At 42.9% G+C, this 24,941-nt stretch overlaps 1 protein-coding gene across 1 annotated transcript in view; it reads right to left on the minus strand.

Moving 5' to 3' along the window:
- Positions 1-4,103: 4,103 nt before the first annotated feature.
- The window catches only part of LOC308306138 (CAP-Gly domain-containing linker protein 4), a gene marked incomplete at its 3' end in the record, with an annotated part of 54,491 nt that continues 33,653 nt past the window's right edge, over positions 4,104-24,941 (minus strand). Inside the window, exons 10-15 of the mRNA XM_080751037.1 lie at positions 16,657-16,863; positions 15,878-16,015; positions 12,909-13,032; positions 7,216-7,280; positions 6,216-6,294; positions 4,104-4,464 (exon numbers count right to left, since the gene is read on the minus strand). Of these exons, the coding sequence (XP_080607163.1) occupies positions 4,104-4,464; positions 6,216-6,294; positions 7,216-7,280; positions 12,909-13,032; positions 15,878-16,015; positions 16,657-16,863 (974 nt within the window). The remainder of the gene's footprint in view (positions 4,465-6,215; positions 6,295-7,215; positions 7,281-12,908; positions 13,033-15,877; positions 16,016-16,656; positions 16,864-24,941) is intronic.

Below are 24,941 nucleotides of genomic sequence, written 5' to 3' on the forward strand. Positions count from 1 at the left end.
TTCAGGAATTGACACAATCCGTTAACACCCACACACGTCTTTCATACCAATCAGTGCAATTTCAAGAACACTCTTCCCGAAGACTCTCGGCTATACCGTCAAAGGCAAGTGAACGCATGACATGATGACATGGAGGACGAGACACCGTCGCAGGAATGATCACCGAAACGGCCTTGGTGCAAATGACCATCAAGTGATGAGTGCCTGTCAGCGGGAAAGAGACTATTGATGGAAACCTTTCGAAATGAGCTATGAGAGATTGGACCCGGGCCCGCTCCCAAACAAGCACTCCGCGCTTTCATTTCTTGGAAGCGCGGCAACGCGATGCTTCAGACAACCTTGGGGTTGTGACTGCCGGCGCTTTTTTCCAATCACTCCCGAGGCCTGGGCAGACTTGAGCAGACAGACGGATCAATGAGAGAACACACATTCAGAGATTCTGCTCCGGTGTCCTAGGGGCCACTGTTGTTGTGTGCCCCCCCACTCCTCCCGCTAATTGGGTGGTACATGAATGTTTTACTGAGCAGAATGCATCTGCTTTTTCCACATGCACAAATCGATGGCTCATTTCTCTGCCCACAATGGGTCTAATCCATTGGTTCTCAAACTTTTTTAATTTCAAGGACCCCATCCCTCCATAAGTCATAGTACAAATGGAAGCATCGGTTCCATTGGTACTATATGCTTTCAGTGTTACAGCTGGTCACATTTAGTTCCCCACTTTGAGAAGCACTTTTCTAATAAAATAGTCAACTTTACAATTGAAACTTCTGGATGATCACGTATTCCCAGTATTAAAATGGGTAGTGCAGAGGCAAAACAAAACCACCATCACTGACAAGATCACAATAAGTGACATACTGCACCAGTCAGCAACCAGTGAGCACAATAAGGCATAGCAGTGTGTGTGGTTTACTGGTGCCACACAAAAAAGAACAAATATTTTTCCCATAGAGATTTACAAAAATATTTATACCAGTATGACTCCCTAATCGGGAGATAAGTGTCCGTCAGGTCGCATGTATACAGAAATTGGCCTGTATCAAGGAGTAGTTCACCCCCAAAATGACTTTTATTCTATTGATTAGTCATGCCATGGAGAGTAGAGTTCAATAATATTTTTAGTTTTTTGTCACATTCCTAAGATAAAAATGTGATAACAATAAATTTACCCCCATTCGTTCCGGATGGGGACCCGTTTCGAAACGGGTCCCCATCCGGAATCAATGGGGGTAAATTTACTCAAATCAATTTTTGTCTTAGGAATGTGACAAAAACCAAAAAATATTATTGAACTCTACTCTCCATGGCATGACTAATCAATAGGAAAAAAAAGTCATTTTGGGGGTGAACTACTCCTTTAAGCCTAGAATCAAGCCATCCAGGATCCTGGTGAATCATGACCCCAAAACCTTTTATTCTGTGAAAATAGAAAAAAAAATAAACAGAGGGTATTTATTAAATGTAGTATATCATAATCAAATATTTGTTTTCACAGAGTCAAAGGTGTTATGGTTTTACGGAAACCATGCCCAGTGCTATGCCCTATAGAATCACACCAGATCATCGTTGTCATTATGACCCTGTACCCGTTTGAAGGTGCATTCAAACCTGAAGATAAATACTTTTTAAATATTTTTCTAGTCGCTTTAATCGCTTCACTTTGGTCACGCAGGTCAGCGTTGGAAAATAATTATGTCCCATCAGAATGAAGATACCACGGCGACCGTTGGCTTTGTTTTTGTATGTAATCGCGCCGCCCCCAAAATATCCAGATTTGACTGCACCGTGATAATTCCCTCTTTGTTATTCATTCCAAAGGGCTGCATCTTCCATGCACTTTTTATAGACCAGGGGTCTTCAACGTTTTCAGGCCAAGGACCCCTTCGAGCGAGGGATGAATCAGGGACCCCCCACAACCCATAGATACCATATAGTTTCATCGTTTGACGGCACAAACATCAGTGTATTTTGGATTCATGTCAATTTGTGTTTTCAGATATTTAACCACTTGAACAGTCAATACTTAATAAACTTGACTTTTCACTCTGTACTTACTCTGCTCTTTTTCTCCTCCAAACCAAACCTGTTTGCAGAAAATAGCCGATCTACAAGCTCACAACGCCTCGCAGCGCGAGGCGTTGTGAGCTTGTAGATCTGCTATTTTTGGCTAAGGTTCTCAGAAAATGGACGCTAGGGTTCAAGTGGTTAACATAAAAAAGGAGAAAAAAAAGCTTCTATCACACAAATATTTGGAGGACCCCCTGTGGTAACTCCGAGGACCCCCTGTTGAAGACCCCTGTTATAGACAATTACATGTATATTTATTTTAGTTTGAGTTAGTTAACTGCCAAACTCGGCTGATAAATATCTATTGGACGTAATAACATTTGCTCTATGTATGGAAATCCTTTTTTTAATGTGCACACACATCTGGTCCAACTTCACGCTTTGTAATTGCCTGTCAATGCAATCAGATCAATAACAGTGAAGTGTGTCTTATTAGCGTCTTATAAAGACTTATTTTCTCAACCCTGCCAAACCAAACCTTGGCTGATTCTTTGTTTCTCTTTTCTTGTCTAAATAAAGTGCTTCCTTAGCCTTCTAGTTTGTTCCTGTCCAAACCCAGCAGTGTCAGCTCAAACCTCTAGTGTGCATTATTACTGTAACCCGCCCAGTTTTTGGAGGGAGCACTAAAAACAAACAAAGAAAACTCAACGAATGACTAAATTAATGAGACAAAACCGACAAAAAAACAAAACAAATTGATAGTTCTTGAGCCCAAAACATCCCCCACTGTAGAAGACAAACTTAATTAGGTAGTGAAGTAGGGGTAGTAGATCAAAAAGAGAGGACAGACCCCAGTGAAGGACTTTCCTCTGATGTGCTGTTCTGTGCAATGATGCCTCCACCACCCAAAACTAGGGATGCACCCATATGGAAGCTCTGGGCCGATACCGATGTTTAAAATATCAATTTAGCAGATAGCTGCTACCGATATTTGTTTGTTTAGTTTTTGTTTAAATTATTTCCCCCTTTTGTGCCAGGGAAACAAATAAATGTAACTTACGTGTCAATAGGGCTGTCACAATTATTACATAATCGTCTAATCGTGATTATTTGACATTATCGCAATTATTTTGTCATAATCGTCATAATCGTGAATGTTGAAACATTTCCGAAATAGTGGAAATAGCAGATCTACAAGCTCACAACGCGTCGCATCGCGACGCGTTGTGAGCTTGTAGATCGGCTATTTCTACTATCAAAGTTATTTTTTAAGTAGTAAGTTGTCAGTAATTTATTTGTGTATATGTTATGTGTCATATCTGCCATGTGCAATTTAAAAGCCTAAAAGCCAAACAGAAATGTAACTAGAAGCAGTGCTCTTCCGAGCACAGGTCTCCACCAGGCCACACAAATCGGCCTGTTATAGCGCCACCATGAGGCTGATTTAAAAAATGTGGGGCAGAGGTTCTGAATTAGCATCCAGGGAGTGTGTGTGCTCAGTTTGGCAGCGATCGGGCCAACGGCGCCGGAGATTAGCTGGTAACAACCAGGCCACACAAATCGGCCTGTTATAGCGCCACCATGAGGCTGATTTGAAAAATGTGGGGCAGAGGTTCTAGATTGGCATCCAGGGAGTGTGTGTGCTCAGTTTGGCAGCGATCGGGCCAACGGTGACTGAGATTAGCTGCTCACAAACTGCGAGGACGCACGGACGCACGGACGGACGGACGCACGCACGGACGCACGGACGGACGGACGGACGGACGGAGGGGAAAACATACTCTCCCTCAGCCTTCGGCTGGTGGAGACAATTATCAACTACAAAAACACAATTAAATCGTTAATCGCCAATTATTTGAGTGACAATTAATCGTCCTGTAAAATGTCATATCGTGACAGCCCTACGTGTTAAAAAGAATGATACCATTCCGAATCTGCAGCTTGGTAGGCTTGCCATCAGTGAATGTCAACTTTATTTGCAGATACCGAAGTTCACCGCTACCGGCAATTATCGGGCCGATACCGATATGTGGCCCGATATATCGGTGCATCCCTACCCCAAAACCCTCTCCTCCAGTCCAGGTACTTCCGCGTCAGCCGTTCTCGCTGACCAGGCGGGCGCCATTGATGCCGCGGTAGGTGACGCGGCTGGGCCGCACCAGCACGCCGTGTCCCGGGCGGCAGGTGAAGTAGCGGCGGCCGCCCACAGAGCCGTCGTTCTTGCCCTTGCCGCCGCCGCGGAGCTCCAGGCCCAGCCACAGGCCCGGGGCGAAGTCGGCCGTGCCCAGGTAGCGGAGCAGCGCCATCTCGTTGGCGCTGTTCAGCAGGACCTGCATGCCCACGTGGAGCCGGAGGGCCCGGCCGTCCGGGCCCGGCGGCAGCGGCGGGGGGGTGGCGGCGCCGGCGCTGCGCGTGCTCCAACGCCGGTGGGGGGTGGAGCCACTGGAGCGACTCCTGTCGAGGGAGAAACACGTGATTAAAGTCATGTTAACGCACCTTTATTTGTGTAGCACAGGGGTCTTCAACGTTTTCAGGCCAAGGACCCCTTAGCTGAGAGAGAGAGAGAGGAAGCAGAGACCCCTAGATTCTATATAGTTTCATCGTTTGACAGCACAATCATCAGTGTATTTTGGATTCATGTCAATTTGTGTTATCCGATATGTAACCACTTGAACCGTCAATACTTAATAAACTTGACTTTTCACTCTGTACTTAGTGTGCACTTTTTTCCCCTCTACATCAAACCTTGTAGCGTTGTGAGCTAGTAGATCTGCTATTTTCGGCTAAAGTTCTCCGAATATGGATGTTAGGGTTCAAGTGGTTAATATAAAAAAGGAGAAAAAAGGTTTCTATCACACAAAGATTTGAAGGACACCCTGTAGTAACTCTGAGGACCCCCTAGGGGTCCCGGACCCCCTGTTGAAGACTCCTGGTGTAGCACATCTAAAACCAACAGAAATGGCAAAGAATATTATATCCACAACTTTCCAACATCCCATCGTGCATTGCGCAGAAGGCGAGCGGCATTTCCGGCGTCGCCGCCGAGTGTGATCTACAAGCTCACAACGGTTGCATCTGCGACGCGAGCTTGTATGTCTGCTGTTAACCGGAAGTGTCCCCGCAGATAAAGCTACAGTAAAGTCTTGCGGAAACAGGTTGATAGACCCCATACAAATAAAGCATAGGCGAAAGAAACATCAACAGCAATAAAATGTAACACATTTTGTGCCAAAAACCTAGATCATTTTTTTCAAAATTCGCGGCTGCGTGCCAAAAACGAAGATCTCCGTCTTTTTAAAATGAGTGTATTAATATTGCCGTTCTCTACTGTAAGAGCGATCCTCGGTTGCTAGGAGACAATGCATGCAAAGATAACCCGGAAATGAAAAGCACTTCTCCATCCGGTTCAACTTCTGCAGAAAACATAAGCTTTCCTCTGGTTCTAGGTTTACACAGTGCCCATAGTCCATTCACACGCGCTGTTTAGTAGATACTGGGCGGAGCTACAACATACTGGGCGGAGCTACAACACTTTTTTGCCTGTCTTTCTATTCACCACATTGAGGATCGTGTCCACACAGACAGAGAGTACACACACGGACACGCGCGTAGCGCGATCGCCCTCTGAAAATACGGTAAAAAAAACACTGATAACACTGGCAGAAGCTACCGAAATAAATAATAATTAGCTGGCACGAAAAAAGTATTTGTCAGTGGTCAAAAAACGGACAATGAGTTAGTTGCTCTAAAAAGAGTGTGTTTAGGCCGGATAACAGTTTTGCTGGTGGGGCTAGACTTTGTGCAATGGGAGATAGTGTGTAGGCAAGTTGTGGAATTGATCTTGGATTTGTCCGCTGTCTCTCTTTTAGAACAGTGGTTCTCAAACTTTTTTATTTTCATTTCAAGGAAAATGCCATTTGGCTCCATTTGTGCACTCAGAGTTAAAGACCCATAGGGGTGCATTTGGAACCCCCCCTCAAAGAACCCTGAGGGTCCCCACTTTGAGATCCACTTTGTTGAACTAAAGCAAGACTTTTTGCTGACTAATACCACTGGTCCTTATCGCCATTGATTTTTTCCCCCTATTAAAGGTGACACTGAAAGGCAGTGTGAGAGGGAAGAAAAGAGGACTGTGTGGAGAATTGTAGCAGGGGAAAGGGAGAAAGAGGGGGGGGAGAGAGAGAGAGAGAGAGACAGACACGCACCTGCCAACGGGGCTCTTCCTGCTCGTCTCCTTTGGGACAGCGATCGCAGACGACGTGCTGAAACTGCGTCGGATGGTCCCTGCATGCCAATCATATGTCTTTGACAGAGTACATTACCCCCAGTAGCATATATCGTCGTTGTCGGGCGGAAACCTCGTATCTCCAAGTTTCAAATGTGTACGTTCTTTCGCAAAGTAAAGCCCTGCTTCATCGTACAAGGCCGTCGCACAAAAGTAGTGAAAACAGCACTACAGAACAGAACTACAAGCACACAACGCCTCGCGCCCGCGAGGCGTTGTGTGCTTGTAGATCGGCTGTTTTCACTAGTTTAAATCATTTTTAAAATGATAAATGCAAAACGAACGGTTTTGGACATACAAGGTTTTCACCCGACAACGACGATATGCTGTATATACAGACGTGCCATTTCAAAAAGTCACACGTACTGCCATTGGCAAGGCGGTAGATTATCAGGGTGATCTGCAGAACATTCAGCCTGTAGATCAGGAATTTTTGCTATTTTTTATGACCTAATCTGACTTTGAAGTTTAAATCTACCTATGAAAGTGGATTCTGCTTTTCAATGGGAATGGAGTGGTTTCTTGCCATTTGTGAGTTTCTTGAAAAAAAAAAAGTAAAGACAAAACAGGGAAAGAAACCTATGGAAAAAAAGCATTTGCAGGAAAAATTCAGGAAAACATCCGCAAACACTGAAGAGTTGAAACGGCACATCTGTACATAATTGTTACAGTACACGTGGGAAAAGTGGAAAGAGGAGCACGTTTTTCCAGCATGAGAAGGCCAGACAGAGCCGAGACAAAACACCCGTCCGGGTGGCGATTAGCGGCAATTAGCGGACCATATTAGCCCGTCAGCCTCCCGTTTATCGGGAGCCTCGTCTCTTCTGGCCTGCGTCCGCTTTTCCCACAGTGTACTGGTTTCACCACAATTTAACAGATCTCAGATTTATCAATGAAGAAAAAACAAAAACACAGCTTACCACTAAAGGAACGATTGAGCCGAGATGAGGAGAGCTCTGACAGGCAATCCACAGAGCCGTGGACCCTGTGAATAAACACAATGAAAATGATATGTTTGACAGATCTTATAATAACCATGGCAGTATTGTGCAACACTTCTTATTTGAGGTCCACTGAAGTTAGCTCCCTTGGCTAGGAGTACGGTCGGTAACATGTCATTAGGTCGAACACCCTTTGGATCGACCGCCAAACTCTAACCCAAACCCTATTCCCAACCTCAGTAAAACTATGCCTAACTCTAACCCTAACCCTAAACCTAACCTCAGTAACCGTGACGCGGGTGATTATTATCTAACCTGCCGACGCTGTTCGACCCAACGGGAGTTCGACCTATGGGCAGTCCCCAGGAGTACCATGATCCAAAAAAAAAAAATAAGAAAGAAAGAAAAAAGAAAGAGAGATGATACGGATACGGATGATAACTTTAAATCGGTCTCGGTTTGTTTTCAGATCCTTTGCCAGGTTCGCGTAAGGTTCATGGAAAGGTGACCTTTCAGCTTAGGATGTCCTCTTGTCTGACAATGAGTGCAGGCGAGGAAAATCCTCCATTTTTGCCCGCCAACACCAGAGTACCTGTCCGGCTTAGTGATGTTTCTTTAAGCCGGCTATGTACCTGTGATAATGGCTGAGCCCTGAAAGCCATTACGAGGCAGACAGGCAATGTAGAGAAATGAGGGGAAAAAAGGTGCGAGTGCATGTGTGTGTATATACTGTATGTGTGTGTGTGTCTGCTGGGCCTTATCTTGTTTGCTAAGGTGTGCAAAGTGGGGGGAGAGAAACGAGAAAAAGAAAATAAGAGTGTGGGGTAGGGGAAGAAAAAGCACAAGGACTTGCTGTTTGTTTTCTTAATGGGCCCTGATAGCTGCTGACAGCAGGAGAAGAGCGAAGCAGAGAGAGAGAAGACTGGCTGGGTACTGAGAATGGGAAAGATTCTCCATTAGACACATGCCTGGCTGAGCGCACGGAGTGCCCCCCGGGTTAATTAGAAAAACAAGAGGAGGGGACACGAGTGAGGGATACCGAGTGCCGTCCGGCTTCTTTTTATCTCAGGGAAGAGGTAAGGTTTGGATTGAAAGAAGAAAGGAGAAAAGATAAGCCAGGGAATGTGACTAAGAAGACAAAACATGCTCGTGACAAGTGTGTGGTCTTAATCGAGGGAGGGCAAAGCGGCAAAAAAGACGGCACAACAAATAAAGGTTGTAGCAAGTATTATATCCCCGGGGGTTGAAATTAATACTTTCATTGAACCACCTTTCAACACAGAAAATATATATTTTTTTAGGCTAACGACTGTGACTTTGATTCCTTTATGCGTTCGCTCACACTCGGCTTGTGGCTCGAAGGCACTTGCCTGCGATTCAGAGCGCTTTCAATAACCTTGAAAAATCATAGAATATTATTCTTCACAACGGTCCACGAACAGATTGTTTTAATACACATAGTAAAGTCTCTGGGAATCGGAGGATTCTTTTTTTTTTTGGTATCTGTTCCGTGGTTATTGGGAGCTTGTTTTCGCCAAAAAAGCAACACAGATCAAAGAAGCTGAGAAAAAGGCATTTTTCCAACTCCATTAGTAAAGTGGGTGTTGATTGTATTTGTATTTGTGTATGAGTGTATATGTATGTATGTGTGCATGTATACATATGTGTATATGTATGTATGTATGTATGTATGTATGTATGTGTATGTATATGTGTATATACAGGTATATATGTATGTAGTTGTAGATAGATATTATAATATAGATATATGGGAAATATATGAATAATGTATAAAGATATCATAGGAATAGATGATATACGGTATTGTTTATGAATTATGATTATTATACAATAAGGGGGTAGGAACAAATAAGTATTTACTTCTTCCTACTCTTTTGGACTTTTGAGAGAAAAAAAATATATTGCACTTTATTTACTTTAGTTTTGTTTATGTATCATGTTTTTATATATATTGTGACCATTATTATTTGTTTTTATTTTTTGTTTTTAATTGAGAGTTCAAAATAAAGATTATCAAATCAAATCAAATCATTAGAATGGGAGTGGACAAGGCTGGATTGTATGCGATCACATGATGTCCTGCTTCAGGGCAAAACTGGGTGTCAAATGGTGACTCCTAGGTTAGCGAAAAGCACCATCTAGCATAAAAACTGTGGACATTGGATTTTCAGAAAGGAATTCTTCCCCAAAAACATTTAAAAACATTTTATTATGCTACATTTAGACTACCAGCTACAAAGAGTGTTGGATCAACATGCTCGTTGGCGTCATAACATGTGTGCCCGGCGAGCGAGAAAAATATAATGGAAAATAATGACTGGGATTAAAAAGAACAGGGAACTGGCCGACGGAAATAATTAGTTTTTTCCCACATTACAAGCACGAACGGTGTGGAGAGAAGATGAGTGGAAATGGTTAGACAAATAGACAAGTTTTTCTTTTTTAAAGCTATTGAAGCCAGCTCAACTTGAACCGTAACTTTGTGGTTTTGTACTGTAGCAGCTACAAACGCCGGGCGTCTCTTTGCATCTTCATGTCGCTGGCTTCCATTAGAAATGAATGTTAGCCTGTTAGCAGTGTGAACACAGCATTTGTACTCACAGCCACCATGCGTAGGGCTGTCACGATTATGACATTTTACATGACGATTAATTGTCACTCAAATAATTACGATTAACGATTTAATTGTCTTTTTGTCGTTGACAATTACATTTCTGTTTGGCTTTTAGGCTTTTAAGTTGCACATGGCAGATATGACGCATAACCTAAATATACAAAGAAATTACTGACATATTTGACAACTTTATATTTAAAAAAGAACATTGATTGTGGAAATAGCCGATCTACAAGCTCACAACGCGGCGCAATGCGACAAGGCAAAATGTGTAGGAGTAGTGTCCAAAAATGTGTTTGAAGAAATTGGCCTGTTGGTGGCACTATATGGGACAGATCCATATTGATGAGATGAGTGTAGACATACTGTGTACCGATTTGCGTGATTTTAGGGCAAAATCTGTAGGAGCAGTGTCCAAAAATGTGTTTTAAAAAATCGGCCTGAAGGTGGCGCTATATGGGACAGATCCATGTTGATGACATGAGTGTAGACATACTGTGTACCGATTTGCGTGATTTTAGGGCAAAATGTGTAGGAGCAGTGTCCAAAAATGTGTTTGAAGAAATTGGCCTGTTGGTGGCACTATATGGGACAGATCCATATTGATGAGATGAGTGTAGACATACTGTGTACCGATTTGCGTGATTTTAGGGCAAAATCTGTAGGAGCAGTGTCCAAAAATGTGTTTTAAAAAATCGGCCTGAAGGTGGCGCTATATGGGACAGATCCATGTTGATGACATGAGTGTAGACATACTGTGTACCGATTTGCGTGATTTTAGGGCAAAATGTGTAGGAGCAGTGTCCAAAAATGTGTTTGAAAAAATGGGCCTGATGGTGGCACTATATGAGACAGATCCATGTTGATGACATGAGTGTAGACATACTGTGTACCGATTTGCGTGATTTTAGGGCAAAATGTGTAGGAGCAGTGTCCAAAAATGTGTTTGAAAAAATGGGCCTGAAGGTGGCGCTAGAAGAGGGTCATGTGTGAATTGATGGGTGGAGGTTGTGATTTGGCAGGCAAGGAGTATGTGTGCAAAATTTGGCATGGATCGGGGCAACGGTTGCGGAGATATGAGCAGGGCAAAAGTGTGACGTGTGACGTGTGACAGACAGACTGACAGACAGACAGCTGGTCGAGGTTTTGACAGTAACTGCGATCTGACGGTCGCAATAATTGTGACAGCCATAATGCATAGTTGTCTTTATCAGGATGGGGTTGGGGGGGGTAGTGTTTTGCTCATTAATGGGTGCCATAGTAAATCAGAAGTGCATGCTGGGGAGGAAAGGGGCCTCTGGGCCTAACGTTTGACAACTCTGACTCTCGTTAATCACCATACTATTTGCAGCACAGAGTGCAACATCAAATATGTCACCGTGTCCACAAATGACACTGTCAAAGACGCTCATTAGTGCCATCACATGTATTGATGATGACGCCAAACCCAAACATCACCTCCAGCCATGTTCTCCAGATGGGGCACCTTGATGAATAATAACAACCCTGAGTTCAAACATGCTTTAAACATTAAGAGAGGCAGTTTGTCCATTGTTTTGGTCAGTTCTTCGAGGGGCGGCCGGCAGCTGCCAAACTACTGGCAAAGAAAACGAGCAAAACTCGTAATTCTGGGCTTCTCAGTCGACGTCAAGTGTTTAAACTACTTCTCTAGAGCAGGGGTTTTCAAAGTGGGTGACGGCAGTCCAGGAGTGCCGCGAGATAATTTGATAATATTTGGAATTTATTTGGACACTTGAAAAAATATTTAGTATCATTTAAACCTGAAGTACAAAGTTATTTTCAGTCAGTTCTAATCAAAATAGCTCTTATCTCAAAGTTTTCATCGCAACATAATCACTAAAATATCGTCACTGTCGGGCAGAAACCTTGTATCTCCAAGTTTCAAATGTGATCGTCTTTTGGTAAAGCAAAGCCCTGCTTCATCATACAAGACTGTCCCACAAAACTAGTGAAAACAGCCGATCTACAAGCACACAACGCCTCGCAGTGCTTGTAGATCTGCTGTTTTCACTAGTTTAGTACATTTTATAGATGATAAATACAAAACGAACGGTTTTGGACATACAAGGTTTCCACCCGACAAAGACGATATGATATAAATATAAGGTGCTGGGAGTGAAAATTATAATGTAGGGGTGCCTCGGATTAAAAAAATATTTATGGGGTGCCCTGAGACAAAACAAGTTTGGGAACCCCTGCTCTAGAGGGAGTGATGCCCATGGGCATAACACCGTAATGCGCTCCTTTAAACTTGTTTCCCTGAAGTTCGGCTCAAACATGGCGGAAAATGCATTCTGGTAGCTGCCACCAAAATGTGGAATGACCTGCCAAAATACATGAAGGTTCTCTCTCCCTGGCCAAACTCAAAACTAACCTAAAAGAATGGATGACCTTAAAATACAAGTGAGCATTAGTTTAACGCCTTGGTAGTAGAATCCTCTGAACCCCGCTCCACCTTTCTTTGTATATACTGTATATACGTCACTAAATGGTTAATGGTGCATTTATATGTATTGCCTTCATCCAAGGTGCTTTACAATGATTGTGCATCACACACACACACACACACACACACACACACACACACACACACACACACACACACACACACACACACACACACACACACACACACACACACACACACACACACACACACACACACACACACACACACACAAACCTGCTCATCGGGAGCAATTCGTTGTTCAGCGTCTTGCTCAAGGACACTTCGACATTAACTCAGGGGGAGCCCGGGATCGAACTGGGAACCTTCCGGTTGCCAAGCGGCCACTCTACCCCCACACTGCCGCCCCACACTACTGAGTTTAGTTTCATTATGTATTGCACTGTATTTGTACAGTATTACTGATGAATTGAGTACAATGGACCACAATGTACACAAGCCCCCTGGAGCTTTTTGTGTTATGCTTTTAGCATAACCTTTGACTGTGCCACCTGTACTGTGAAATAAACATAATTAATAAAGTATTCAATCAATGAAGCAAGCACTCACCTCTGAACGCGCGTCGGGGGAGCAAAGACGCCGTGCTTGGGCGGACAGCTGAAGTATCTCACCCCTCCCACCGAGCCGTCGTTCTTACCGCTGGGCTTGTCCAGCTCGATACCCAGCCAGAAACCTGGACAGACAGACAGACAGACAGACAGGCCTGAAGTAGCGCAGACAAGCTGCGAGACAGAGCTAAGAGCCAGCTGGTATCTTTTAGAGTGTGCCCCCACCACATATCTTTAAATAAAACACCACTGTTCCCTTTTTGAGTCTTCTTCTTGCCCTTTAGAATGACACCAGACTCCGCTCTGAAGAACAAAGTGACTTGTAAGAGTCTTCCTTCTTCATTGAGGTATGGTTTATTCCTCTGAGAGTAGACAGTATATAGACAATGCGGCGGTTACTGACAAAAGCAAAAGGGGCATTTTACAGTGCAGCATTCACACCTTGAACACAACCATGACAAGAGGAAAGGAACCACTTCATCTTAAGAGCAGTGGTGTTCGCTGCACAGTGGCTGGTAGTGATGCGACTGACGTTTAAGCACTGGTTTAAATTAGACCGTCAATAAGGACTATAAAAACACAGTAATCTTTAGTGGTGGCATTTGCGTTGATTCATACCTGATCACACCCACGGACTACATTTATAGATATACCCTCAATTGTGTGGCTTGTTCTGGCTGCCCACATTCTCAAACGAGTTGTGCTGTAAAAAAAAAGGCAACCGTAATGATTTGTGATTTGTAGCGTGCAATGTTGCCCACGCAAGGCCACAGGGAGGAATTTAATAAATCCTTTAATATTCGTCAAATGTGATTTAGGGATGGAAGTGGGGTGAGAAATCCAGCTCTTTTTCAGATAATGAACGTGCCTTTATGTGCAGAGCTGTAAGGGTAGCATTAAAATATAGAAAACACAGAAATTAGGTTATTCCTAAATATGATTTTAGTTTGCAAAGTAACTGATTGCATCATGGAATACCAAAGCCACACACTGTATAGAGGAGAGACCAGATCTTATATGTGATGTTTTTACTCAAGATTCGCAGTCTCCATCCATGACATGACCACTTCAGCCTCACATTGCTGCCTTTAGTGGTGAAAAATGTTAATGACGAGACGACAGATTGCTAGTGTTTTCTAGCAATCCGTCTCTGGTATGACCATTTTCAGCACCATTTAATTATCTGCTTAAAATGGAATGAATGACTTTTAATCCTTACATGTCGATGAGTTTCATTTCATGCAGCATGACTGCCCCGGGGGGCGTTCAAGCGATTTTTCTTGTGTTCGTTCGGACCCAAAATGTTTACTCTAATCGCTTAATCAGCGAAAAGGGGCAGTAAGAGAAAATTAATCGTACCGACTTCTGCATTCATTGTCAGGATTTTCCCCGCTACATTTCATTAAACCCAATGCATGCATAATGCATGTTTCGTAATGTTTTATACGTGTTTGAAAACCTCAAATCAATCCTCCTGAAATAAGAGGAGTTGTTTTTTTTTTATTTAGTTTTTAATAACATGTGTTTGTGCATTTTGGTCTTGTCCTGTTGATTCAATTCATAGTGGTGTAGGAGATACAGTACAGACAACCAACAGCATACATAATTAGATAATATACAGAACTGTGTGTGAATGGTATACAGTTTATCAAATAAACAGGGATATCTCACAGGCCAGATATCACTGCAGGCTACTGCGCTGTATGTATCTTATTAATGGCATAGGCACTACTAAATAGCATAGATATTATGGTATAGAGATAGAACATACGCATCTACTGCCCCAACCCAAGAATCCTGAGAAAAAGCCGTTGGTCAAGGCCACCACGCCCGAGAAACCAGAACATTTAATTTATTTTTTATAAAACAATCAAAATCGGATCGCCCTTTTCTAAGTACTCCAAAGACAATGCTTCCGGTTGGGACCGGAAACGGACACGGATATGCTTTTTTGGGGGACGGGACAACACGTTCCTCCGTGCCGTCTCTCCCCTGCTTTCACTTCCTTGTCACGCAGCACTGCAGCTAGTGCAGGAACACCATCATGGATTAAAACTGGATCTTTTGCCGTTGCGAGCTGACCACCATATCACCTATGTAAAAGTCCATATATGGGTATCCCTTTTATGCCCATATATGAAGATCCCTGTGATGTCATCGATATATATCACTGGCCAGATGGCAAAGGCATGGCCCATATATGCGTGGCTGGTTCATATAGGGATCTCCATGTATGGGCATAAAATATACTGTATGTATATGGATACATATTTATTATTAATACAGGATCAAATAAAATAAAAAGTCTATATATGGTCATTCCCAGACACAAAACCCCTTTTATGGCCATATATGGAGATTTCCGATGTCATCAATCCCAGGCCCTAACTGGCCCAAGAGCCTGCTTTACTCTGGATTAACACCTTACCTTCCCCGAAAATGTTAATATTAAGTCCATAATATGTATATGGATATATATTAATAAAGGATCAAATAAATACAATGTCCATATACAATATGGGCATTCCCAGATGATGCCCTGTTAGGGTACCTGCTTGTGCCCATATATGGTGATCCCCAGGCATCAAACCCAGGGCCTAACTTGCCAAGGCCCTGCTTGGCTTTACAAATTAACATACGTTTTATGCCCATATATGGAGACATAAACATATATAGACATAAGACCTCTATGATGTCAGACGTTCAGTAATATCCATAATTGGGAAAATATTTTGTCCATGTTTTGTCCAACTTAAACAACCAACCGCAACTCGAATCACACTTGCGAATGAATTTCGCCATGTGCAAATTCCGTCCTGCTTTTCGCCCTTAGGGTGTCTTACTGGTTAATAAAAAATAAAAAATCACTGTAAGAGGAGTAAGTTATCAATAGCACAGATATCACTGTAAAGAACGTATTAATGGCATGGCTGTGGTTCCGGTGTCAGGTGTGCTGGGGACATTTCTAACCTGGAGCGAAGTTGGTCTTGCCGTAGAACTGGACCACGCCGGTTCTCTGGCCCACCACCAGCACGCGTTCCCCAAGCCGCACCTCGGGGCTCTCACACACCGAGCTGCCTGCCGAAGGGGTCCGGCTCCGGGGGCCGCCTGTGGCAAAGAGAAACAATGACCACCTTGCAGTTTAACCGCTTAAAACCCTATACGTTTGTCTTTTACTAGTGAGCTTGAAGCAGTACTATTTGTCAACCAGTAGGTGTCCCAACTCCTACCTTGGTCTACATTTCTCAATGGAAGAGTAGGGAGACCACCTCCAAGCGCTGCATATAGGAAGCACTATTTTAATGTCTGATTTGAAAGTGTATGCCTTATCCTGTGCTTAACAATAAAAATGTTTGAAACAAACACTGCAAATGTGGTTAATTATATTATAACATGTTTAAAATACTCTACCACACAGATTGGTTAAAATAACATTTCCAGATTGCAGCTTCTATGCAATCATAAAAAAAAAGGAAATACTTCCTATTTCATTATTAATTAGTGTAATGTAATGTAATGTAAGCGAGCCACTGGTCAATATTCCTTAACTACCCTTTAAAAAAATGTAATCAAAATCTCCACTCTACACCAAATCTTTTTCGCAAAATAGCTCCAGAATAATGATAATCGTTCTTTTGGCTGTATGAGCATTCAGCCAATAAACCGATTCTGGAATCTCAACACAGTGAGGAGCTTTGCCCCCGGGGGGGGGGGGGGGGGGGGGGGGGGGCCGTAGGGTGAAAACGCACCTGTGCTAGAAAGCAGCTTGGTAGCGGGTGAGGCGCGGAGGTGGGCGGGAGGCGGTGGCGTGTTCCTGGGGCTGGAGGAGGAGACGCGCTCCCTCCGCTGGCGAGCGGGAGGCCGCTGCCTGGGCGCGGGGCGGGGCCGTGGTGGCGCCGGGCCGTGGCGGGAGTCCAGAGAGGAAGAGGAGGAGGAGAGGGAGCGACAGAGAACACCTGCAACCCAAGAGGAGAGCCAAATGAGCGTGTCGATCAGTGTTTCTCAAACTTTCACATTTCAAGGTCTCCCCTTAAAGGGGCCACACCATGCTTTTAAAAATATATATTTTATATAAATATTGGTCCATAATAGAGTTGTATACAGGTTTTAGCCTAAACAACCACTCAGATATTGAAATTTCATTTTCTGTCTGTCTCTAATTCCAAGCCATTTCAGATGCAATACCAAAAAGCCCTTTGTTGGCAATGGGGCGCTGTCTTTGGGCTAAGATTGGAACGATACAGAGAAGATACCATGGTACCATGCTAATCTTCTCTGTATCATTCCAATTTTAGCATGGCACCATGCTAATCTTCTCTGTATCGTTCCAATTTTAGCACCACTTTACCTCATGGTTCTACCTCATATAGTCTCAATAGAATATAGCCTCCAAAAAGTACCGTCCCTTTCTCGAGGGGGCCCAATAGGAAATGAGCAAGAACAAGAAAAAAATTAAAAATGTCAAAATTCACTCTGACAGTATACAACTCTTGTAAGCTGTCAGAGTTACAGACTTGTATGGGTCAATTTAGACCCCCATAAAGGAACCCACAAAGTCCCTAGAATCCACTTTGAGAAACACTGGCGTAGATGGATGTCCCGAGGACGAGAGGAAAAAAGTCAACACCAAACACAAGATTATTTATAATAATTAAGTTAAATTGAAAATGATCAATGGGAGGTGCTACCAAAAAAAAAGCAAAGTAAAATGAATTTGTAGAGCCATGTATATGGAAATTAATGAATAAAGTTTGTGAGTAAGAGATCCACCGGCTATTACACCATACATCAATAAAGGGTAGCAGAAAACAGGGGTATTTTGGCTCTGCTGGAATCCTAGATGTGTACCAATTCACTACGAGATGACAAATTAATCCTAAGAAAAAGAGAAAAAAGAAAAATCACGACACAAACTGTGTGCCTCTCTTCTTAATACTGAACCCACCATCCTTCCGTTCCGTACGTGCTTTAACCTGAAAATCATGCCATTGCCTAGTAATGATAATGAATCTCTGCACAATTTCTTTTTTTCTCCCCCACTCTCCCTTCTCATTCAGAATGCTAATGTAGCCACTGCCCCCCTTTTTGCCTCTGCTCTCTGCGGAGGTTTTCAAACGACTTTCCCCAGGAGCCCCATCACATCAATCTGAGGCTGTGACATGCGAGAGGGTGCCCTCTCTCTCTCGGCTAGTTCTATTACCAAAGTCTAACACAGGGACCGACTTTCTAATTCCCAACTTCGGGGAATGAGTTACAGGAGGGGGGCTGCCCAAGTTCACTCTCAAGAACCCATTTTCAGGCAGGACCTCATTAAGCTTTTAACATTCACAGACCTTCACAGGCCACAAGTTCATTAAGTGCCTAACTCAAAGAGGCTAATTGATTAAATCCGTCCAAAAGTGCTTTAAACCAAAGGAAGATTCAGCTACAAACAAATTGGGGCTTTGATTACGAGGGGAGAGATACCTTATCTGTGCCAAAACCTCCACTAAATCGTTGCCATTCGCTAATGGGGGGCTTTAAGTGAGCATGGAGATGAACAGGAGAGACAGGCAAAGTTGCTGATTCTGTCAACTCCATCTGAACTAATCAATCCCTCATTTCATGGATTGATTCTGGTTTCACGTGGGTTGTGCTTACCTGCACAAGAATAGTTGGCTTTGACATTCAGAGCTGCAAGATGAAGAGTACTTACAAATGCAGTAGTTGTATAACTTCCTTCATTTTTTTACCCAAAACCTACAGTGCTGCAACTCTGAGTTTTCAGATTCTATTGATTCAACTTCCTTGTCACTTCTAAGACACATGTTTTGTGCCATGTGCAGCGCTCGGAATTACCGTCCTGTTGTCACGGGGACAATGACAATAGCGCCTTGGGACACAACGATACGTATTACAAATTGAAAGATTACGTTTATGCAGTAAGAAATATATTGTCTCTGTCGGGTGGAAACCTTGTTCAAATTAAAAAACGGTAGCGTTTTGAGCTTGCAGATCTACTTTTGATGCTTTTGTGTGATGCTGTAGTACAGGGGTGGGCAATTATTTTTTCCATGGGGCCACATGAACAGAAGATATTGTGGAGGGGCGGGCCAAAAGGCAGTGCTCCCCGCAAGATGTGCTCTCTGCAAACTAAACACACGGCTTTACCTCCGACTTCAGAAAATAAATACTTAGCAGTCCAAATATTTTTGAATTTGGCATTCGGCAATGACTTTTTTAGCCACTTTACTGACTTTAGCCATTTTTGATGGGTAAGATAAGGCAGGTCGTCTTGACTTGTGACTAGTCTGACCACCTGCTTGTTATTGAGACAACGATCCAATGATCACGCACATGAGCTGATGTACGCATTGTGTCAATATGTACGTGAATAAAAAACGTACAAATAAAAGCAATGCAGCTTTAGTCCATGCATGAGGTAAAATTTGAAAATGTTAAAATATGGACTGGAGATAAGATGTTTCTGCCAAACAGCAACAATATATAACTTTAATTGTTAGATCTTCAAATTTGAAAACAATATTAGGTGGCACTGATACAAGCTCTGCCCTCCTGTATGCCATACGAGTGCTTATATGTGCGTATCGTATATATGCGTATATACGCATTATACTGTTTGTAAGATTTATAAAGGCCCATATTCGCCTGATTCTAGTTTATAAATCCTAATCATTGTGGTACAGGCCACATCTACACAAGCCATGATGATGACTGCATGGTTCACCTCACCACAAAGAGATATTATACACAACCTTAAACATCCGTTTGTATCTCGATAACTGTGGCCCGCTCCACCCCACAGTCATTACGATTGCTCATAATTACACGCCGCTGTGAATATTAATAGCTCCCATCTATACTATAATTTTGCGAATGTCTGTCTGAGTGAGTGAGTGAGTGTCTGTCTGTCTGAAACAGCGTTTCTCCTCAGTGGCTGGAGCAATTGATCTGAAATCGCATCACCATTAGCATATGAACACACCTAACATAACTGTGAAGCCCGTTTGTCACTTTCACAAATCATATACTGTATATTAGCATTTTTATGGTGTATCTACTATCTATTCTGCATCTAGCATGAGGCACATCTATTCTGCATCTAGCATGAGGCAACATGTTTAACCAGCTCTCTCTGTGTGTGTGTGTGTGTGTGTGTGTGTGTGTGTGTGTGCAGGCAGGCGGGTGTGTGTGCAGGCGGGTGGGCGGGCGGGCTGGGGGGGGGGGGGGGGGAAACAGTATCTCTGTAGCCATTAAACGAAACGGGTTTCTTACATTGATGCTCCTACATCATGCAAGCACCAGTTAAAGTTACTTTTCATCCCTCATATACTTCGTGCACAGTGCACATCCCATAACCTACACACTGCACATCATTTCGGAGCTCATATCTTTGAACGGGTAAGGGCTAGTATACCATTAATTCATCTCATGTAAACCGACGCAGTGATATGTCAAGTCATCAATATCAAATGTCAGAAGGATGATCAATGATTAATTTATAGCGCCAATAATGACACTGACCTTACAAAACGGCTTCACATTTTGGATTACATAGGTGGTGACCTACCTTGGTGTGAGAGACAGAGACGGGTGGATTAGGGTGTGCAACAAGTAATGATGAGAAAAATGTACGGTACATTTGAACTATGAAAACTTTAACCGAATGTTAAACTACGAAGTTGTCATACAGTGTAAAATAAAATTAAGTGTTTACTGCAGGGGTCTTCAACGTTTTCAGGCCAAGGACCCCTTTGCCGAGAGAGAGATGAAGCAGGCGTTGAGAGCTTGCAGATCTGCTATTTTTGTTTTCCTCAGAATAGGGATGCGAGGGTTCAAGTTGTTGAGAATGATCCTACCAAAAAGATTTGGAGGACCCCCTGTAGTAACTCTGAGGACCCTCTAGGGGTCCCGGACACCCTGTTGAAGACCCCTGGTTTACTCTAAGTTTCAAGTGTGTGTACATGTACATTTCCATTGCCAATCAGAAACCGGTTCTCAATTTTGCAGTCACGCCTTAATTGATCAAACAGAAATAGACAGATAACGGTAACTCATTATAAGTAAAGAATAATGAATACCGATGTGGCCAAACACCTTCGAGGAGGATTTAAATGTTGCATTCTTCTGATATAAGTGCAGGGAACAACAGGCAGAACTTCCATGTGAGTCGGTGAAGTGATGAGAGTTACTGAAACAAAAGTTATGAAACTACATAATTTTATTATGTAGAATGAAAAACAAACAAAATAAATTATTTAAATTTGGGGCAATGGTTGTTATGTCTGGGATAGTTAAAAGTAGAATTTGGGACGGTTGCGGGACACTGGGGAAGAACGTTAATTTTGAGCCCTGGGCATGTGCTTACTCCAGTCTACTACATCATCACACTGAAATTATTGCAGAATGTCAGACTTCTGCCATGACCAGCATTATACAACGTCAAGCGAAGAAGCAAAGAACACACAAAGCATCACGTTTGCTTCTATAAACGCTTCACCCCCGCATGGTTTTTATGTCACGTTGTAAACGTTTGGGCGGTGTCTTTGTCTTGAGGGAAAGGTCACGGATCGCATCGACGTGCACTAGTCATGAATTCCCTTTGAGAAGTGACCTTTTTTATTTTTTAGGATGCTGTTCCCTACTGCCCAGGGGCGGACGAATCGATGGCGGGTTCAAGTATTAAGGTACGCAAGAATAATAGCGTAGACTACGGAGCGTGACGCACCCGCAAATGACGGCAATCAACTTAGTACAGTCATTCTTGGCTTGAAAGCAGGGGCGTCAATTGGGTATGGCAGGGGTATGCAGCTGACATACCCTGGGTCCAGGGGGGAAAATAAATTTTACTTTTAAATATAAATCCATGAATGTCTCTTTGTCTACCTGCGCTGGTTATTATGTTGTTAAATTACAGTAAAATAACTACAAATGCAAAATGTAACAAAATGGTCTTCTCCGCATCTTGACAAAATGGTATATTCCCAGGTTACGCAGTTCAGCTGCACAGGTACAATGCATTATTGTTAATTGTGGCCCGTTTACTAACATGCCACGTTTAGCTGCACTTGAAAAACTGTTCCAGGCTGCCATATCCAGCCCAAGAAACCGTAGAAACCTGTGTAAAAAACAGCCAAAATGCGTTTTTTCAAACATTGTGAAAATAGCCGATCTACATGCTCACAACGTTGTGAGCATGTAGATCGGCTATTTTCACAATATAACCGTGTTATCCAAAATGTAATGCCTCTTATCCATGGGGACTCCCATCTTTGCCATACCCTAGCTTTTGCTGAACTGACGCCACTGCTTGAAAGTAGCTAAGAAAAAGGAATCGCTGAGTCATCCTGGCAGTTCCCTTACAGCCCAGTCGGCTGTGACCGATCGCAGTACCTGTTTTTATCTCTGGAGCCTCTCCCGCTGCACCCTGATCGGCACCAGGCGGCCTTTTTTGTTTGTCTGGTGTTTTTGTGACAGGTGGAGGCAAACCTTTCCCCCCCGGCAGACAAAGAGGGAAGAAGAAAAGAAGACACGGTGACTACTTTGCATGCAGAGATCAATGCCCCTCTCGTCTTGATGGGATCACTCCGTGTCAAGTCTGGAGTTCAGACCGGGAGATGATGCATAGTTAATAGGAGATCATATTTTTTTATAACCGGAAAAGAAGGCTGAAATAAGAGATGTAAGTCAGGGGTCTTCAACGTTTTCAGGCCAAGGACCCCTTAGCTGAGAGGGAAACAAGGCCATCTACATGTTGTATAAATGTGTGATGGAGATTCTCATCGATTGCATAGATAGATTCATGGACTTGTTTGACACTTAACCACTTAATATCTTAAATCGTCGATACTTAGTAAACTTAAGCTTTCACTCTGTACTTGGTCTGCTCTTTTTTACCTCTACACCAAACCTATTTGCCAAAAATAGCTGATCTACAAGCTCTCAACGCCTCGCGCTGTGAGGCGTTGAGAGTTCTCCTCAGAGTATAGGGATGCAAGGGTTCAAGTTGTTAAATTTAAAGAATTATCCTATCACACAAAGATTTGGCAGCCCCCCTGTAGTAACTCTGAGGACCCCTAGGGGTCCCGGACCCTCTGTTGAAGACCCCTGATGTAACTAAATGTTCAATAGAGCACAAACAATGGGGTTTCTGATTTTGGAGAGTCCTTGATCACTGATTAACTATTTTTTTAACGTTGTTTAATGTTGTTTAATGCAATCAGATGCAATCAGACTTTTCTGTTTGGATGCATGGGCAGTCAAGGCCAGAAAGTAGTTGTTTGCCACTCAGTAGGCTTTTCCGCATAACTTCCGGTATGATGATGACGTCACGCGCACTCTCTCTATTCTACAGGTGTAGCCTAACCCAAGGACATTGAGCTCACCCAAAAAGTCTGTATACAAATTGTGTTTACCGCAGTGCATTCTGAACACAGCTAAAATAGGAGCATTGATTTGCATGTAGAAGTAGCCATTTAAATAATAAAGCACAATCACAATGAGGACCGCACATAATATATGCATAAGAACATTGGTGGGTGGTGGGAGGGGTAGAGAAATGTATGAGAAATGAGCGACAAATTATGGGAGAAAATGGATTAAAGCAACGCTGACAATGCGAATAAAAGTGATAGGTACAGAACGAGATGCAGAACAAAAGACGATAATGGAGAGAATGGGGAGACGGGGAAAGGATGGGAGGAATTGCGAGACTTGGCAAAGCGAACCTGAAAAGCAATTTTCAGTGATTGAGGCGAGGCAGTTTGTTGTACTGAATTACATGATGACAAAAAGAACAACAACAATGTCCGGCAGAGGAAGACAAAAGGCCCCTCTAACAGTCGTGCTGAAACAAGTCAAACTCACACCCTGTTAGTATAAACACAATAAAACAGACAAAATCAACAGGAAACGTGTATTGGTCATGCCAACATATGACAATGGTTCACTAAAGCTTCCCAAGTTTCCCAAACAGTGGGTCAGGACCCATTTGTGGGCCACGGACCAATTTTTACGAGTCACGACTCGAGTAAAAAACAAAAAGGAAAATACATTTATAAAATGAAAAATAAATCTACAAGCTTGCTCCATCCTAACGCCCATCTAGAAGATGTTTTGACTCCGATGTGCAGAAGGCCATTATTACAGTAACATTTTTCTGTGAAACCCAAAAAAAGCATTTAAGGAAAGATAAATGTTCACTCAGCAAGACGTGTCAGAGGAAGATCTACCACATCTGTCGAATCCAACAATAAAAACCCCTAATGACCTCTAATGGGGATTAAACTTGCACATAATTGAGCAGATAAATTGCTCTTGACTCATTAAGATGCCTTTTAACTCCAGGCAATAAATATTGTGCACTGGAAAGAGCTGACTAATTCAAAAAAATATTAAAAATGTGAATAAATCTGGGCAATTATGGCTTGCCACTTCAGTTCCCATTTAGAAGACGAGGGGGGGAAAAAAACACTCCTCAAGCCTAATTTATGCTCCGTGGCACGACGGTGTCGCCCTGCGAAAACAGCCGACCTACAAGCTCACAGCGTGGCACGGATGTGGCACGTTGTGAGCTTGTAGGTCGCCTGTTTTTACACCAGTGTTGATTTTGTTGACTAAAACTAAGGCGAAAAATGTTTGTCGACTTCCTTTTTTCACTGACGAAAACTAAATAAAAACGAAACAAAAACTAAGCAATGATGACTAAAACACCAATTTTGTCACAAATGAAAGCTAGAATAAAATGTAAGGGAGGGACTGGTGGAGCTGAGATCAAGTTGAACTAAGATATAAGTTATTGTGTGTTTGGTCGTGCTCAGGTGTCGCGCTCTGAAAAACAGCCAATCTACAAGCTCAACGCATCGCAGCGCGATGCGTTATGAGCTTGTAGATCGGCTATTTTCAGCATGCAACCAAGTGTAAAATCACCATCAAGGCCCGCCAATATATATATTTTTTAGACAAAAAGATTGCTAGATTAAAACAAAAAAACATTTCGGACGACAAAGACGTGACAAAACTAAATTACATTTTA

The sequence above is a fragment of the Nannobrachium achirus genome (genome assembly GCF_963921795.1).
Source record: "Nannobrachium achirus genome assembly, chromosome: 20".
In the NCBI taxonomy this organism is placed as follows: domain Eukaryota; kingdom Metazoa; phylum Chordata; class Actinopteri; order Myctophiformes; family Myctophidae; genus Nannobrachium; species Nannobrachium achirus.